Source organism: Podarcis tiliguerta, assembly GCF_965153285.1.
Source record: "Podarcis tiliguerta genome assembly, chromosome: 4".
In the NCBI taxonomy this organism is placed as follows: domain Eukaryota; kingdom Metazoa; phylum Chordata; class Lepidosauria; order Squamata; family Lacertidae; genus Podarcis; species Podarcis tiliguerta.
The window spans coordinates 9,357,896-9,375,616 of record NC_139537.1 but is presented as its reverse complement, the minus strand read 5'-3'; the positions used below and the strand labels follow the sequence as shown (position 1 = coordinate 9,375,616).

Below are 17,721 nucleotides of genomic sequence, written 5' to 3'. Positions count from 1 at the left end.
GATACACTGTCTGCCAGGAATAACTCCCATCAAATTATTATTATTATTATTAAATGAATTTATATACAGTAATACAGCGGTGCCCTGCAAGACGAATGCCTCGCAAGACGGAAAACCCGCTAGACGAAAGGGTTTTCCGTTTTTCAATGCGCTTCGCAGGACGAATTTCCCTATGGGCTTGCTTCGCAAGACGAAAATGGCTTGCGATTCTTGAGGGGTTTTTCCGCTCCCCACCCCTTTTTCTAAGGAGCTAAGCTGCTAATAGCCTTTTAGCAGCTAATCTGCTAATCCCTTAAGCCTTTAATAGCCGCTAATAGCGCTAATCCGCTAATGGGCTTGCTTCGCAAGACGAAAAAACCGCTAGACGAAGAGACTCGCGGAACGGATTAATTTCGTCTTGCGAGGCACCACTGTACCTCCGCGAACGTCTACCTTGTCAAGCGTCCGTTCCGGCGAATGTCTGTGGCAAACCCGGAATACCAGAACGGGTTACTTCTGGGTTTGCCACCCGCGCATGTGCAGAAGTGCTAAACCGCGCTTTGTGCATGCGCAAAAGCGCAAACCGCTCCGCGTGTGCACAGACGCGGCGCTTTTTCCTGCATCCTTTTCGGCTAGCAACCGGGGCTCTGGAACGGATCCCGGTTGCAAAACAAGGTACAACTGTACTGCCCTATACCCAGACACCGAGCCTCTTGGGCTTGCTGATCAGAAGCTCAGCAGTTCGAATCCCCGCGACAGGGTGAGCTCCCGTTGCCCGGTCACAGCTCCTGCCAACCTAACAGTTCGAAAGCACGCCAAAAAAGTGCAAGTTGATAAATAGGTACCACTGCGGCGGGAAGGTAAACGGCGTTTCCATGCACTGCTCTGGTTTCAGTGTCCCGTTGTGCCAGAAGCAGCTTAGTCATGTTGGCCACATGACCCGGATAAACTGTCTGCGGACAAACGCCGGTTCCCTTGGCCAGTAAAGTGAGATGAGCGCCACAACCCCAGAGTCGTCTGCGACTGGACTTAACTGGACCTTTACCTATACAGTGGTACCTTAGGTTAAGAACTTAATTCGTTCTGGATGTCCATTCTTTACCTGAAACTGTTCTTAACCTGAAGCACTTTAGCTAATGGGGCCTCCTGCTGCTGTGCTGCCGCTGCACGATTTCTGTTCTCATCCTGAAGCAAAGTTCTTAACCCGAGGTAATATTTCTGGGTTAGCGGAGTCTGTAACCTGAAGTGTTTGTAACCCGAGGTACCACTGTACCTGGGTGGTTTACAGAATAAAGGTAAAGGGACCCCTGACCATTAGGTCCAGTCGTGACCGACTCTGGGGTTGCAGCGCTCATCTCGCTTTATTGGCCGAGGGAGCCGGCGTACAGCTTCCAGGCCATGTGGCCAGCATGACTAAGCCACTTCTGGCGAACCAGAACAGTGCACGGAAACGCCATTTGCCTTCCCGGCGGAGCGGCACCTATTTATCTACTTGCACTAGTGTGCTTTCGAACTGCTAGGTTGGCAGGAGCTGGCAGGAGCAACGGGAGCTCACCCCATGGGGAAGCGGAATAGGCTCACAGAATAGATCAACATAAAAACCACAATAAATATATATATATAATCAAAATAAAAACAGCCCAATAAATTCTACAAGGTCAGGATTTAGACTTGGGACTGCTGCACATTTAGAAGCCTGCAACCCTATCACAGTCTGCCACGAATAAGCCCCACTGAATTCTACAAGAACTAGCCTTGGAACCAACTGCGCATGACCAGTGTGCATTGAAACCCCGCTTGCGTCGAGGCGCTTGCATTGACACACTCTCGACTGCAGGGGGTGTGGCGAGCCAGGACGCCGCGAGTAAAGCCAGCGCGCAGGCGCAGTACTTTTCCCGCCCGCCCGTCCTCCCGCGCAGGCGCCTGGATGCTGCGAAGGCGGTTGAAACCGTTGCGGCGCGGCAACGTCTCGCCTTCCCCCCACGCATGCGCAGTGCCCGCCGGCCCTTTGAGGCGCTGGCGGAGGCGAGCGGGCCGTCATGGCGGCGAGCGGAGGCGCAGGCGGTGGCGGCGGCTGGTTCGCGGCTCTGGCCTTCGGGGTCACGCTGCTCAAGCTGCTCCTCATCCCCACGTAGTAAGGAGCCCGAATTCGTTATTATTTCCCCTCACATTCTTCTGGCGAGGAAGGGGCGGGCGCGGGGGGCTTCCGGCGCCGCCACGATGGACGCGGCTGTTCCTCGCAGGGGCCTCTCCGGCCTCCTGCTGCCTGGTCCCTCTCTCTCTTTCTCTCTCTGTCTCTCTTCGAGTCTGCCTTGGGTTCCCCGTTGCAGGGCTTCCCTCTACAGCAGCGTTTCCCAGACTTTGGGCCTCTGGCAGTTTTTGGACTACAACTCCCATCACCCCCGACCGCTGGTTCTGCTCGCTAGGGATGATGGGAGTTGTAGTCCAAAAAACAGCTGGGAGACCCACGCGCTTGGGAAACCTCGCTCCATAACTGGCATCTTATGAAACTTAATCGTGGAATAACAGCAGAGTAGGAAGGGACCCCCAGGGGTCATCCAGTCCAACCCCCTGCAATGTAGGGAACTTTTGCCCGAGGTGGTGCTGGAAGCCACGACCCTGAGATTAAGGGACTCACGGGCTTTTATATGGTGTATGGGGAAGTTTTTAATGTTTGATGTCTTACCTGTGTTTTAATTTGTTGGAAGCCTCCCAGAGTCCCTGGGTAAACCCAGTCAGATGGGCAGCCGGCATATAAATGAATTATTATTATTCAGGACAGAGGAAAGAAAGTGATTCTTCACGCAGCACATGGACAAACTATGGGACTTGCTCCCCCAGGAGGCAGCAATGGCCACCATCCTAGACAGATTTAAAAGAGGGTTAGAGAAAGTCAAGGAAGAGGAGAGGGCAACTAGCCAGCTGTGCTGTACCTCCACAGCTGGAGGCAGCAATGCTTCCAAATGCCACTTGCAGGAAACAACAGGAAGGGAGAGCGCTCTTGTGCTCAAATCCTGTTTGCTGGTTTCTTAGGCATCTAGTTGACCACTTTGAGAACAGGATGCTGGACTAGATCCAGTAGGCTATTCTTAATGTTATTCCTAATTCTTCCAACCCTCCTGTAATGTCAAAAAAAGAGGGTGGGAAACCTGAGAGTCACTCTGTAGAACTTACGCTGCAGCTTTTAAATGATAACAAAATATACATTTCATAAGCAAAGCTCCAGTAAGTGTAAGGTTAGGAGACATATGTGTGAATTGCACAACAAGCAGTGCAGTCCCATGCGAACGCGGTGCTTTACAAAGAACAGGTTTGACAGGTCTCTGCCCTGAGGGGATTGCAATATAAAATGGACACCAGGCAGTCACATAGGAAGGGGAGGGAATTCGAGACATAGGTAGGCGGGAGGAATATGGAATTGTTTCAATCAGGTATTCTTCGGCTGCCTTGCAATCAAGCATGTAGAGAACCCGCTCTACTTTACATGTTGCCCTTGGGTGGAAAAAGTTTTCCTCAAAACTCTCTTTTTTTCTTTGGATCACACCCCATTCCCTACACCTTATTGCAGGGATGGCCAACATGGTGACCTCATGCTGTCTGGGACAAATGAGAGTTCACAAAATCACAGATTTATAGAGTTGGAAGGGACCATGAGGATCATCTAGCCCAGTTCCCTGCAGTGGAGGAATCTTTCACCCAACATGGGGCTCAAACCCACAACCCTCAGATTCAGAGTCTCATACTCTACCAGCTGAGCTATCCCTCAAGGCAAAGAGTTATAGACCAAAAGGCAGGGATGGGCCACCAACTTGGATTACAATAATAATAATAATAATAATTTTTTATTTATACCCCGCCCTCCCCAGCCAAGGCCGGGCTCAGAGCGGCTTACAAGCAATAATAAAAACAAGATGAATGATTACAACTTAAAAACAAAAGTAAAATAAAACATTAAAATAATGGAACATTAAAATATTAAAATGTAGCCTCATCGCAGGAGGAGAAGGAAAAGAAAAAAGAAAGAGAGGGAGGGAGGGAATCAAATTGGCTCCAAGCCAAAGGCCAGGCAGAACAACTCTGTCTTACAGGCCCTGCGGAAAGAAATCAGATCCTGCAGGGCCCTGGTCTCATGAGGCAGAGCGTTCCACCAGGCCGGAGCCAGAGTTGAAAAGGCCCTGGCTCTGGTTGAAGCCAATCTAACTTCCTTAGGGCCTGGGACCACTAGGGTGTTGTTATTTATGGACCTTGAGGCTCTCCGTGGGGCATACCAGGAGAGGCGGTCCCGTAGGTACGAGGGTCCTAGGCCGTGAAGGGCTTTAAAGGTCAAAAGCAGCACCTTAAATCTGACCCTATACTCCACCGGGAGCCAGTGCAGCTTGAAAAGCACTGGGTGAATATGCTCCCATGGCAGAGACCCCGTGAGGAGCCTTGCTGCAGCATTCTGTACCCGCTGGAGTTTCTGGGACAGCTTCAAGGGCAGCCCTGCGTAGAGCGAATTACAGTAGTCAAGCCTGGAGATGACCGTCGCATGGATCACTGTGGCCAGGTCAGGGTGGGAAAGGTAAGAGGTTGAGACAAATAGAGGTTGAGACAAATTCATAGAGCATATGACTATCAGTGGCTACCAGCCACGATGGCCATGCTCTGCCTCCACAGTTGGGGAGGCAGTAAATGGCTTCCGAATACCAATTGCTGGACGCCACAAGAGGGGAAGGTGCTTTTGTACCTGCGTCCTGCTTAATAGGTTTTCTGCAGGCATCTGCTTGGGCACTGTGAGAATCAGATGCTGGACTAGATGGGCCTGATCCAACAGGCTTTTCTTATGTTCATGAAACATTTAGTGGGTACCATGTTAGGTATCCCTACCTTAACCCAAAGTATGTGTGATTAAAATAATAGCATTCTTTCAATGCCTTTGTTTCCTCCCTGGCCTTTGTTCTTTCCCTGTTTCTATCTACTGTATCTATCTATCTATCTTTATTCTAATTCTCTGCTGGAGACCCCTTCAGATTATCTATCTTCAATAAATTATACCCTAGTTAGTAGTGGAGTCAAACTCAGAAGTGCAGTAATACCAAGTTTATGAAGAACATGAGGGATTGGATACAGCTCTAACTGAAGAGGAGGAATATTAGTTAGCCCTCTGGGCTTCCAGGTGATAAAATGGAAAAAAAGCACTGCATCAATTCCAGTAAATGCCCATTAGTTTTAATAATGCAGGAGATGCAGGTTTTGTCAAAGCACTAAAGTATGTTGCTGTGTCTGGGGAAATGGACACCAATTCTACTGTTGACTATTGCAGGATGTGGTCAGACTAAGAACAAGATTTTCACGGAGCATATTTTGGTAATCAGTGCAATTATGTTTTATAGCAAGTTTAACAAAAAAGAAAGAAAAAGAAAACATCAGCTCACATAGTGAAGGCTGTTATGATTGGCTGCTTTGGCCCAATTGTACATTAAGTACGTTTGAAAACCCCACAAGGTCAGACCAACGTCTCCTGTATTCCAGCTTTTTGTTCTCATAGCGGTCAAACAGATGCTGATGAAAAGCCCTAAAACTGGTCATGAGCACAACAGCCCTCTTCCCCACTTGCAGTTCCCAGCAGCTGATATTTACAGGTGTAGTTCCCCTCCATGCAAGGATTAGCTCCAATGTATTGAGCAGATGATACTAATAGTGGGTCCAACGGCCCAGAAGGCAGTTTCTGCATGTGCTGTAGAGAGAAGTGAGGGGCAGATGGGGCTCATCAACCTGGGAAGGTAGCCCAAGTAGGAGAAGGAAAAGATCCTAAACCTCTGCTGCCTTGCTGGATATATTCAGGAGATGAAAGGGCTAAGGCATAATCCTGACACAAATCCAGAGTGGAATCCCTAAGATGGTTCGATGGCACCTTGTATGCCTCCTTTTGGCAACTCTTGCAGCCCAGCCGAGAGGGGTATGTGTTGTCATCTGATCAGCTCAGGACCAATACATACTGCCAAGCTTGTACCCCTGGGAGGCAACTTCGGTGCTGCCAATGCAGCAGTTTGACTTCACCCCCCCGAGATGCACTCCATTGTCTCTCTCCATGTTGCAAATTTTGGCAATTGCAGCTTCTCCTGACATCCAGGGATCAAAATGTCCTGTTCTACATAACTTTCTGTGATTCCGTGTTAATGGTGTATGAGCCCAGTCCACTTTTTTGTCGGTTTGCTCTGTGATCCCACCGAGTGCCGCTCTGAAAATCCCCCTTACCTTTTGGTCATCCACTGCTGTGTACATTTATCCGTGCATATAAATGGGAATGTGAGTTGTAGATGTGGTGATAATTGAAGTGCTGGAATGTGGCAGTAGTAATTTCTCATGAAATTAGGAAACAGAATTAACCGTAGGGAAAGCTATCGTGCACAGATACCTACAGAGATGCATAGACATACAGTGGTGCCTCGCAAGACGAAAAGAATCCGTTCCATGAGTCTCTTCATCTAGCGATTTTTTCGTCTTGCAAAGCAAGCCCATTAGCGGATTAGCGCTATTAGCGGATTAGCGGCTATTAAAGGCTTAAGGGATTAGCGGATTAGCTGCTAAAAGGCTATTAGCAGCTTAGTGCCTTAGAAAAAGGGGGTGGGGAGCGGAAAAAAACCCCAGGAATCGCAAGACATTTTCGTCTTGCGAAGCAAGCCCATAGAGAAATTCGTCCTGCGAAGCACCTCCAAAACGGAAAACCCTTTCGTCTAGCGGGTTTTCCGTCTTGCGAGGCATTCGTCTTGCGGGGCACCACTGTACATGTTAATGCATGAGCACAATTGCTGAAAGTTTGTCTCTTGTTAAAAACCTAGCAGAGAGTTCCTCATCGGTTCTTATTTACCTACTATTGCACTGGGAAATGCAAAGTAGAAATGGTCTGGTTTCTCTTCAGATCATATAAATCTTTTGCCTTTTACAAAGTAGAAAGCTATGTGGTATGATCCAGATACTAATATTTAACTTCTTGTAGTCATTCCACAGATTTTGAAGTGCATAGGAACTGGCTAGCCATCACCCATAGCTTACCAGTCTCTCAGTGGTATTATGAGGTAAGTGTGTCTTTCTGCCTTTCCAGAAGTGTGCTTGGTTCTTAGAACAGTGAGGTGCAGCATCTTGTGGAGTTTTGCAGATGATTAAAGGCTGCTGTCAGATATTCCTTCCTTGTTACTGGAAGCTGAATGGACCTCCAGTGCAGGCAATTGAAATGTCTTTTGCCTGTTTTTCCAGGCTTCCTAGAGTAAAAGTGAAGGTCTCTGTCTGGCTTAGAACAGCCAACTGATCCAGATCGTTCCCCTTTGCACATTTTTTTTAAAAGCCACCCTAATGACTGCAAAGCATTTGATTCGTGATGGGCTGTTCACGAAACGAGAGATCACTTGATGTTGCACTTGCCACACTTTGTATGTGCATATGTGAACTAGCTTATAGTTTAAGGTCATCCAGTGATTGACACCTGCCTTCTCACTTGCGTTCTTTTCCCATGTTTACAGGCAACTTCCGAGTGGACCTTGGACTACCCTCCCTTCTTTGCATGGTTTGAGTATGGGCTTTCACATGTTGCCAAATACTTTGACAAAGAGATGCTGGTCATCCAGAACCTGAACTATTCCAGCTACCCAACCATTCTTTTCCAAAGGCTTTCGGTCATCTTCACAGATGTGCTCTTCATCTACGCAGTTCGCGAGTATGTTGGTGCCCCTTTATTGTTTTTAAATAAGAAGTCTTTATGTTTTGTGTTTCGGGAGAAGGGAAGATAAGCCACTGGAATCTGGAAAGAAATCACTCAGCCTGCCTCTTGTTGAAATTGTGTTGAAGAGTAGAATAGATGGAGTCTTTTAGATGGAATAGAATCATAGAATCGTAGAGTTGGAAGAGACCACAAGGGCCATCGAGTCCAACCCCCTGCCAAGCAGGAAACACTATCAGAGCACTCCTGACATATGGTTGTCAAGCCTCTGCTTAAAGACCTCCAAAGAAGGAGACTCCACCACACTCCTTGGCAGCAAATTCCACCATTGAACAGCTCTTACTGTCAGGAAGTTCTTCCTAATGTTTAGGTGGAATCTTCTTTCTTGTAGTTTGGATCCATTGCTCCGTGTCCGCTTCTCTGGAGCAGCAGAAAACAACCTTTCTCCCTCCTCTATGTGACATCCTTTTCTATATTTGAACATGGCTATCATATCACCCCTTAACCTCCTCTTCTCCAGGCTAAACATGCCCAGCTCCCTTAGCCGTTCCTCATAAGGCATCGTTTCCAGGCCTTTGACCATTTTGGTTGCCCAATAGATGGAGTATTTTTTAAAAAACAAAAAAACCTGTTTGGAGGAGAAAACAGTATTAACATAACCTATAAACTGCACCTGATCTTTAAGAAATGCGTATGGAAGAACAAAGGGATTTGGATTTTGTCTTGTCTCTTTATTTCTCCTCTGCTCAGGTGCTGTAGATGTGTAAATGGGAAGCGAGGTACAAAGGAACCTCTGGAGAACCCTCAGCTTGTCCTTTCAGTTCTCCTCTTATGGAATTTTGGCCTCTTAATTGTGGACCGTATCCTTCCAACTCAGGTGTCAAAAGAAATCTGGCCAGATAACCTAAACCAAACATCAACATTTGATGGGTTTGGGGGGAGTGGGGAGATACCTATCAAATTCTAATGAGAATTGGAACTGCTAAATTTGCTACTGGTAAGAATTACAACTGGTCATTCAACATGGAAGTTGAATTGAAGCACTAAACTTTCCTGGGTTAGGGCATCTTTCTGAAGTGGATGTTAGTCCTTAACTCAATCACAGACATTCATTTTCAGTACAATGGCTTTCTGTTTGGATTCATGCTGCTTTCCATTGCACGGCTATTCCAGGTAGTGTATTAAGAGGCGGCCATGCCCAATTCCTATTCTAGAAGTCTCAACCAGCTCTTAAGTGTGCATTCTGTTTATGTAGGCTTTGGATTCTTTGTTCCTTCAAATAACCGCCTGACCTTTCCCTTCCCCGTTGCCCCACACTCCCTTTCAGAAAAGGCACTTGGAAGGGGCTTTTCTCTTTGCCGTCCTCTTGCACTTCAAGCATATCAACCTCTATGTCGCCCCAGCATATGGTGTGTACCTCCTCCGGTCCTACTGCTTCACTGCAAATAATTCAGGCAAGTTATTGATGATTTCATAGGGGGAACGACTAGGGTTTGGATACAGTGCCAGTGAAAAAGAAGACTGCCATATTGGCTGGTGTTGTAGACCACAGTATCTGGTGGGCAGCAGGTTGGGAAAGACTGATCTATGACAATAATTTAATTTATCTCAGAGAAGGATTTGTTTTATAATGGGAAGGAAATTAAAACACACTGCCGAAGCATTTCTTGTTTCTTTCACACACACCCTTTTGTTTTAATCATAATATTTTCGTTTTCTCCAGATGGATCCCTCCGATGGGGCAGTTTCAGTTTTCTTCGCTTAGTTGCCCTGGGATTCATTGTCTGCTTTGTTTCTGCGCTTTCACTGGGACCATTTATTGTTTGGGTAAGGACCCTGATCCTCTTTAAAACTTGCACCTGCTTCCTGAGTGATGACTGTATGCAAGACGTTCTTTACTAATTGTTCCCATTTAGCTCAGTAAGTCTACATTTGGTGAAAAAGCACATAAACTGCTTTTTGTGGGGGGAACCAAAGAATTTTAATTTTACCTTCTGAAAATGTCTGGTCATGCTAAATAATAATAATTCTAATAAATTAAAAGAATATTATTATGTAATATAACTGGAAGTACAGTGGTACCTCTGGTTACAAACTTACGGTAATTCATTCCGGAGGTCCGTTCTTAACCTGAAACTGTTCTTAACCTGAAGGTGCCACTTTAGCTAATGGGGCCTCCTGCTGCCGCTGCACCGCCGCCAGATGATTTCTGCTCTCATCCTGGGGCAAAGTTCTTAACCCGAGGTACTACTTCCAGGTTAGCGGAGTGTGTAACCCGAAGTGTTTGTAACCCGAGGTGTTTGTAACCTCAGGTACCACTGTACAAAGGGTAGCTACTATATGTATGAATAATATGCTTTATAAGCTGATCGAGGGTGGGGAACATTCTTGACTTGGCTGTTAGCTCAGGGTAGCTCAATCTGTAGAGCATGAGACTCTTAATCTCAGGACCATGGGTTTGAACCCCACATGGGACAAAAAGATACCTGCTTTGCAGGGGGTTGACCCTTGTGGTCCCTTCCAACTCTGCTACTCTGTGATTTCTACTTGGATTTATAAGATGATTTTCTATCCAAAGGCTCTGAAAGCAGCTTTAAATCAGGCTTTATTTTAACAAAGTGCAACAACATGACCAGTAAAAGCAATAAGGCCACAATCATAAGTGTACAGTGGTGCCCCGCAAGACGAATGCCTCACAAGATGGAAAACCCGCTAGACGAAAGGGTTTTCCGTTTTTCGATGCGCTTCGCAGGACAAATTTCCCTATGGGCTTGCTTCGCAAGACGAAACTGTCTTGCGAGTCTTGAGATTTTTTTTCCGCTTCCCACCCCCTTTTTCTAAGCTGCTAAACTGCTAATAGCTTTTTAGCAGCTAATCCGCTAATCCCTTAAGCCTTTAATAGCCGCTAGTAGCCGCTAAACCGCTAATAGCGCTAAGCCGCTAATAGGGTTGCTTCGCAAGACGAAAAAACCGCTAGACGAAGAGACTCGCGGAACGAATTAATTTCGTCTTGCGAGGCACCACTGTATTGTTATGTCACTTAATATAAATGAGAAACCTTTGACTAACTTTCTAACTTCCTTTTTCTTCCATTAGGGCCAGCTTCCTCAGGTCCTCTCTCGTCTCTTCCCTTTCAAAAGAGGCCTTTGCCATGCATACTGGGCTCCTAACTTCTGGGCACTGTACAATGCCCTGGACAAAGCGCTCTCCGTTATTGGTAGAGTATCTTAACCCTGCATGTATTAATAGCAAATACTTGTTTGGTGATTCTTGTTCCCTTTTGAAATCTTCAGTAGGAGAAGCCTGCTGTGTCTGACCACAAAGGAGTGGCAGTTCCTCTCCTTACATTTTATTATTAATCTTTTGAAAGTATGCAAAAGAATATATAAACTTGAGGACGGTTTAACTGGGTTGGGTAAGTGGGATGTCCACTCCAATGTCTTGCCTTTGACAGTCATCGGATACGACAGCAGCAGGGAGATTTCCATGCAAGTTCTTCTTTATAGTCTCCTAAACCACTGTGTTTACTCATCTTCTTCTTTGGTGATCACTCGTAGTTGAGCAAGATTGGCTTCCATGAACACGGTCTTAATGGTGTGTCCGTGGGTGACTGTGGAGTCCAATTCTGGATCCACAGTGGGAGTCGATCATGGTGCAGGTTTGCCAAGCGTGCCTTCAATTTAGCACGTTTCGTCCTGAGTCCAAGCATCTTCAAAAATCGTGACACCTTTGGTAAAGGCTGTTCTCCAATTTGAGCGCTTGCAGGCCAGTGTTTTCCAGTTGTCGATGTTTATACTACATTTTTATAGATTTGCCTTGAGAGAGTCTTTAAACCTCTTTTGTTGACCACCAGCATTAAGCTTTCCATTTTTAAGTTTGGAATAGAGTAGTTGCTTTGGAAGACGATCATCAGTCATCCACACAACATGACCAGTCCAACGAAGTTGATGTTGAAGAATCATTGCTTCAGCACTGGTGATCTTTGCTTCTTCCAGTACACTGGCATTAGTTTGCCTGTCTTCCTAAGAGACGTGTAAAAAATTTCGGAGGCATCAAATATTTCGAGGAGTTGGAAATGGCGTTCATGAGTGTGTGTGCACACTCAGAGGATGACCTCCAAACCATCCTAAATATCTTCTCAGAAGCTTACTGTTTACTAAAGTGGAGTTGGTTATGTGCGTGTGCCTCAGACATCTTGCTATGTCTACAAGGTCATTTTTAGTACACCATTTGGGCTGTGTAGCGTCCTTGCATGACTGCACAAGACGACAATTAGGCTGCTGGACACTCGGCAGTGGTCCCACAACAGTAGAATTCAGTGCTGTTGAACTTAAGCGAGCCTCATCCCTTAGTCCTTAAATAGGCCTAGAAGACCCACTTTTTCCTTGAGACGGAACCCATTCAGTGCAGTTGGTTAGAGCATGGTGCTCATAACGCCCAGGTTGCAGGTTAGATCCCTATAGAGAACAGCTGCATATTCTGCATTGCAGGGGATTGGAGCAGATGATCATCAGGGTCCCTAACAACCCTACATTTTTATAATCCTATGTAATATAGGTTGTGATTATAAACTGACTCTGTTAAACCTGGTTTTATTTTGGTTTTAATGCTGTTTTTTAGCACGAACATAATATTTTAAATTATATTTTATATTCCGCTTTGGGTTTTTACTTGTGCTATGAGACACTTGGGAGCATCTGCTCAAAAAATGGCTTATAAACCTTTAAATAAAATTTAAAAATTCTCTGTATGTAAACAAGTGTTGAAACAAGTCGTGGGACTTGCTTCCATATATATTTAGGGTGGGTATGGTGTGGCCGACAACGTGCCTGTCCTCCTTACAAACTTCATTATAACTTCCAGGTCTGAAATATAAATTCCTTGACCCTGCAAAGATGCCCAAGGCTTCCATGACTGGAGGGCTAGTCCAGGAATTTCAACATACCGTCCTTCCTTCAGTGACTCCATTGGCAACTTTGACTTGTACTGCCATCTCTATGCTGGTAAATCCATATCACTCTACCCCTCTGAGCACATCTGCTTGCAAGCACAGCCCACAAGGAATTTCTCCCCTTTTAAAATGAATGCTCCCCTGTTAAAGCACCAACTTGCTTGCATTGAATATTCAGCCCGCTCTGGTCCCTGCCAGTCTATTATGCCTTTAAAAACAGTGACCACTAGTTTTGCTTACTTCTTTTATGCCTTTAACAGTGGCCTGACATGCGAAAATTCAGCAGTTGAAGCTTTTCCTGGGTTAGAAGTACGTGGATGGGGAAAGCTTCAAATTTACACACACCTGTGTTAGGCTGCTTTTAAAGAATCAGGAGCAGATTGCTCTTATGTTCTTAGGTGGGGCAAAATATTCAGACCCAAGAACCACCATTAATTGCAATCTGAAACATGAGGTCATCTTCCAGTGCTCTGAATTTTGTTTTTACAGATTCTCTTAAATTTCACTGCTTGTCACCCTTTCTCCACCTCTCCCACCCCTGCTTTTTAAAAGATGGTTGTGGCACCACTGGCGCACCCATCACTTGAAAAGTATAGGGTACAAGATTGTCTCAGCATTATCCTCAAAACTACAATTCCCAGAGTTCCTTGGTTTGGGACCCATGTCAGTTAAACTGGCACGTAACGTAGGTGGTACCTAGAAGCTCAAAAAGGCAATTTAACACTTTCTGGCAATGCAAAGCAGAATAATGCAGTGGTACCTTATTTGTTGAAGGGCTTGGCTACTGAACAAATCGGCTCCCGGACGCCGCAAACCCGGAAGTAGGTGTTCCGCTTTGCGAATGTTTTTGGGAAGCTGAACTTGGAACTTTGGAAGCTCCTGCAGCCAATCGGAAGCTGCATCTTGGTTTTCAAACAGTTCCGGGTTTGAACGGATTAAGTTCAACAACCAAGACACCGCTGTAAAAATGTAGAGCATAGCAACTGCTGAGCTCCCACTGAATGATAAGCCTGTGTTCCTGGCGCTGAAATGCACCACTGAAGCTTTGTTTTCTGCCTGTTGTTTCTAGCCCTCTGTTTTCTGTCTTTGGTTTAAACCCCAAGGGCCCAGAGGCTTTCTACGATGCCTGGTTCTCTGCGCGCTGAGCTCCTTCATGTTTGGGTGGCATGTGCATGAGAAAGCAGTCCTTCTCGCCATTCTCCCTCTGAGGTAAGAGGGATGGAAAGGGATTCAGGTTCCATTTTTATAAATTCCAGTCTTCACACTTGGACCCCTTTCTGGGCAAGATATCACAAATATCACACCACAAATGACATAATGGAACCCAAAGAGTGTAGTTTTCTTATTTTGGTTTTCTCTTTAAAAATTCCATGGCTACATAGGACTTCCCTGTGGATCTTGGGCCTGTTTCTGTGATATCTTAGAAACAAGTCAGGGATAAAGCACCTTCTTACAGTTGAAGAGCAAAACAAGGAAGCAGCTTTGGAACTTGACTTCCTTGTTCCCCCTGCTGCTGCAGGAAGATCCCAGGTACTGCTGCAAAGGTGGACTCCCAATTCCCTTCAGCCCCAGCCAGCATGGTAGGATCTGTAATTCAACAACCTTGGGAAGGCTACAAGTTTCTCACCCCTGTTGCACATGGTTAACCAGAGCTGAACTCTGTGAAACGTCTGGGTAAACATGCATAGCGTTGTGCCGGGAGCATGGTGGCAGCAGTGAGGGAGGACCTTGAAGAAAATGATCTCTTTGAACACCTTAACAGCTACTTTCCAAAACCTCCTGTTTTTGGTATGCGTTTTTAGCTTGCTGGCTGTGGAGAGATCCAGAGATGCTGGTACCTATCTGGTTCTTTCCGCTACAGGACATCTTTCCCTTTTCCCTCTACTGTTTACAGCACCAGGTAAGTACCTTCTATGTCTCACCACCTGCCTAAAATATTTCCTGGCTTACACATTCGTTTTCAAAGATTACTGATGTACGTGAAGGGCCATCAACACATTGAGAATATACAGTGGTGCCCCGCAAGACGAATGCCTCGCAAGACGGAAAACCCGCTAGACGAAAGGGTTTTCCGTTTTGGAGGTGCTTTGCAGGACGAATTTCTCTATGGGCTTGCTTCGCAAGACGAAAATGTCTTGCGATTCTTGCGATTTTTTTTCACTCCCCACCCCCTTTTTCTAAGGCACTAAGCTGCTAATAGCCTTTTAGCAGCTAATCCCTTAAGCCTTTAATAGCTGCTAATAGCCGCTAAACTGCTAATAGCGCTAATCTGCTAATAGGGCTGCTTCGCAAGACGAAAAAACCGCTAGACGAAGAGACTCGCGGAACGGATTCTTTTCGTCTTGCGAGGCACCACTGTACGTCATTTAGGGCTCTTCCTTTCATTGACTGAAACTCCTTTGAATTGAATAAAAGGGTTCCCCGATTAGTGGGGGAGTGCCTTATTTTTAATGTAAGTACTTTTGAAACAGCAGGTGCCTCTTCTTAGAAGGTGATGTGGCTCAGTGGTAGAGCATCCTACTTTGCACAGAGAAGGTCTCAGGTTTAATCCTCGCCTTCTCCAGGTAAGGCTGGGAAAGAACCCCATCTGAAATCCTGAAGAGCCATTGCTAGTCATTATAGGAAATACTGAACTAGATGGGGCAGTGGTCAGACTCAGTATAAGGCAGCTTCTTATGTGCCTGCTGCCACCGTTTTGTACACTGCTTAGACAGTTGTATTTTTATTTTAGGTAAAGGTAAAGGGACCCCTGACCATTAGGTCCAGTCGTGACCGACTCTGGGGTTGTGGCACTCATCTCGCTTTATTGGCCGAGGGAGCTGGCGTACAGCTTCCGGGTCATGTGGCCAGCATGACTAAGCCGCTTCTGGCTAAACAGAGCAGCGCACGGAAACGCCCGTTTACCTTCCCGCCAGAGCAATACCTATTTATCTACTTGCACTTTGACGTGCTTTCGGACTGCTAGGTTGGCAGGAGCTGGGACCGAGCAACGGGAGCTCACCCCGTTGTGGGGATTCGAACCGCCGACCTTCTGCTCGGCAAGTCCTAGGCTCTGTGGTTTAACCCACAGCGCCACCCGCGTCCCCATTTTTTTTAAATCAAGTGGTATATGCACTTTGTTAAACAAAATAAACGCCAAATACAAAGAGTATTTCTCCCCCTATTGTTTTGGCCATATACAACATCTGCCAACTGTTTGTTGTGTTTCAGAACTGCCTATTAAAATCTTGCTCATGCTGCTCTTCACGGTCTATAGCTTCTCCTCGCTGAAGGCCATATTCAGGTAATGACCAACGGTGCAATCTTACCGTGTCTAACCACAAGTTAGTTGTTGGGTTCAGTGGCCCTTACTCCCAGGTAAGCGGGGTTAGGATTACAGCCTAAATGTTTTTGCAAAGGCAAGCTTCCATTAGGACTTGCAAATGTCTCAATGAGTAACCTGCCACCAGCCTTAGTACATCTTTTGGTTGTCTTTGAGAGGTGGGGCCCACAACCTGCTCACATTTTAGACTGGGGTTCCTGGTCAGCCTAGTGAGTCTTTGCCTGCTCTTGCATTTAGATTGGGGATAGCGAACCTGTGGCCTTCTAGCTGTGTTTTTGAACTCGCAGCTCATCAGCCAATGGTCTGGAATGATGGGAGCTGCGGAGCAAAGATATTTGGAGGGTCACTGGTTCTCAATCCCCGATTTAGATATTTCCTCCAGAATAAGACATGCTGGCTCTGCTTTGCAAAAGAGGGGTTGATTTTAGATATCAGTAACTATTTCAAAGTGATAATTTGTGAAGTGATTATATTAAAATCCTTTTTTCTGCTTTCTCTCTCCACAGAAAAGAAGGGCCTCTGCTTAATTGGTTGGAAACAATCTACCTCATTGGGCTGATACCCCTGGAAATCTTGTGTGAAATTGTGATGCCTTTCACCACCTGGATAGTCAAATTCCCTTTCCTCCCTTTATTGCTCACCTCTGTATATTGTGCTGTAGGTGTCATGTACGCTTGGCTCAAACTGTACATCTCTGCCTTTGCGGGACCACCAGCTGTCAGGCGAAAGAAAGACTAGCGACGCTTACAACATACCTGAGTCAACGGCGATACCTCCAGAATAGCTGCCAAATCATGCTAAACGGTGGTGGCTCCTGCCACACATGGTGCCATGTGCTGTTCATGCAGGGGTGCTCCAGAAATCGCTGCTGTTTCTTTAAGGATGTGGGAGCAAGAAATTAGTGATCAAATACCCTTAAATAAGCAGGGGCAATTCCTGGTGTGAAAAGAGAAGACAGTCGTTGCAGGAGAAGCCTCGTTTACAAAAGGATGCTTAATTAGAGGGTTTTTTAAAATGGAATTGGACTTTCTTTTTTTACTTTCAGTTTGAGCTGAAGCAATCACTGGTTATGTTTAACGGGTCTATCCTTACATGTAATGTGTAAGGTTACTTGTATGTATTATGAGACTGTCCTCCAGACAAGAAACTCAGGCTGCATGCCTAACCTCACTTATCTGGGCAGAAGCTCCACTGAATTCAGTGGGACTTGCTTCTGAGTAGATATGGGTAGGATTGCACTGTCAGTTACAAACGTGGGGTGAAAGATGTGAATAAAATATACAATAATTGCTTTTGTAAAAATAATTGTAGCGTTGCCTTTTTTATGTACGATATTTGGGTTCCCGTGAAGCTAAGGGTTCTCAGCCTGTGGTCCTTTGAGGGAAGTCTGAACCTGGCATTAAAATGATTTTTCCCTCCCCCAAGTTTCCTTCATGTGCTGATATAAGATAAAAAAGGTAAAGGTACCCCTGCCCGTACGGGCCAGTCTTGACAGACTCTAGAGTTGTGCACCCATCTCACTCAAGAGGCCGGGGGCCAGCGCTGTCCGGAGACACTTCCGGGTCACGTGGCCAGCGTGACATCGCTGCTCTGGCGAGCCAGAGCCGCACACGGAAACGTTTACCTTCCCGCTAGTAAGCGGTCCCTATTTATCTACTTACACCCGGGAGTGCTTTCGAACTGCTAGGTTGGCAGGCGCTGGGACCGAACAATGGGAGCGCACCCCGCCGCGGGGATTCGAACCGACGACCTTTCGATCGGCAAGCCCTAGGC

The 17,721-nt window shown here is 46.2% G+C and overlaps 1 protein-coding gene across 3 annotated transcripts; it reads left to right on the top strand.

The window, feature by feature from the left end:
- The first annotated feature begins 1,898 nt into the window (after positions 1-1,898).
- Positions 1,899-17,253, top strand: ALG8 (ALG8 alpha-1,3-glucosyltransferase). Of its 3 annotated transcripts, none has more exons than XM_083436545.1 (13): positions 1,899-2,113; positions 6,970-7,037; positions 7,479-7,672; positions 8,426-8,535; positions 8,781-8,848; positions 9,003-9,129; positions 9,399-9,502; positions 10,772-10,892; positions 12,539-12,678; positions 13,696-13,835; positions 14,429-14,526; positions 15,837-15,909; positions 16,455-17,253. In XM_083436545.1, exons 1-13 carry the CDS (start codon positions 1,966-1,968, stop codon positions 16,684-16,686), a joined length of 1,623 nt encoding a protein of 540 aa, XP_083292671.1. In that variant the 5' UTR covers positions 1,899-1,965; the 3' UTR covers positions 16,687-17,253. The 3 variants fall into 3 exon arrangements, with proteins under 3 accessions (XP_083292671.1, XP_083292673.1, XP_083292672.1); XM_083436547.1 differs by having other exon boundaries at positions 1,957-2,113; positions 6,959-7,037; XM_083436546.1 differs by having other exon boundaries at positions 2,041-2,113; positions 9,003-9,133; positions 9,421-9,502.
- The last annotated feature ends 468 nt before the right edge of the window (positions 17,254-17,721 follow it).

Coding starts and splice junctions, on each gene's coding strand:
- ALG8 (XM_083436545.1), top strand. CDS start 1,966: ATGCGCAGTGCCCGCCGGCCCTTTGAGGCGCTGGCGGAGGCGAGCGGG. Junction 7,038..7,478: donor TCTCTCAGTGGTATTATGAG/GTAAGTGTGTCT, acceptor CCATGTTTACAG/GCAACTTCCGAGTGGACCTT. Junction 12,679..13,695: donor GTACTGCCATCTCTATGCTG/GTAAATCCATAT, acceptor TGTTGTTTCTAG/CCCTCTGTTTTCTGTCTTTG.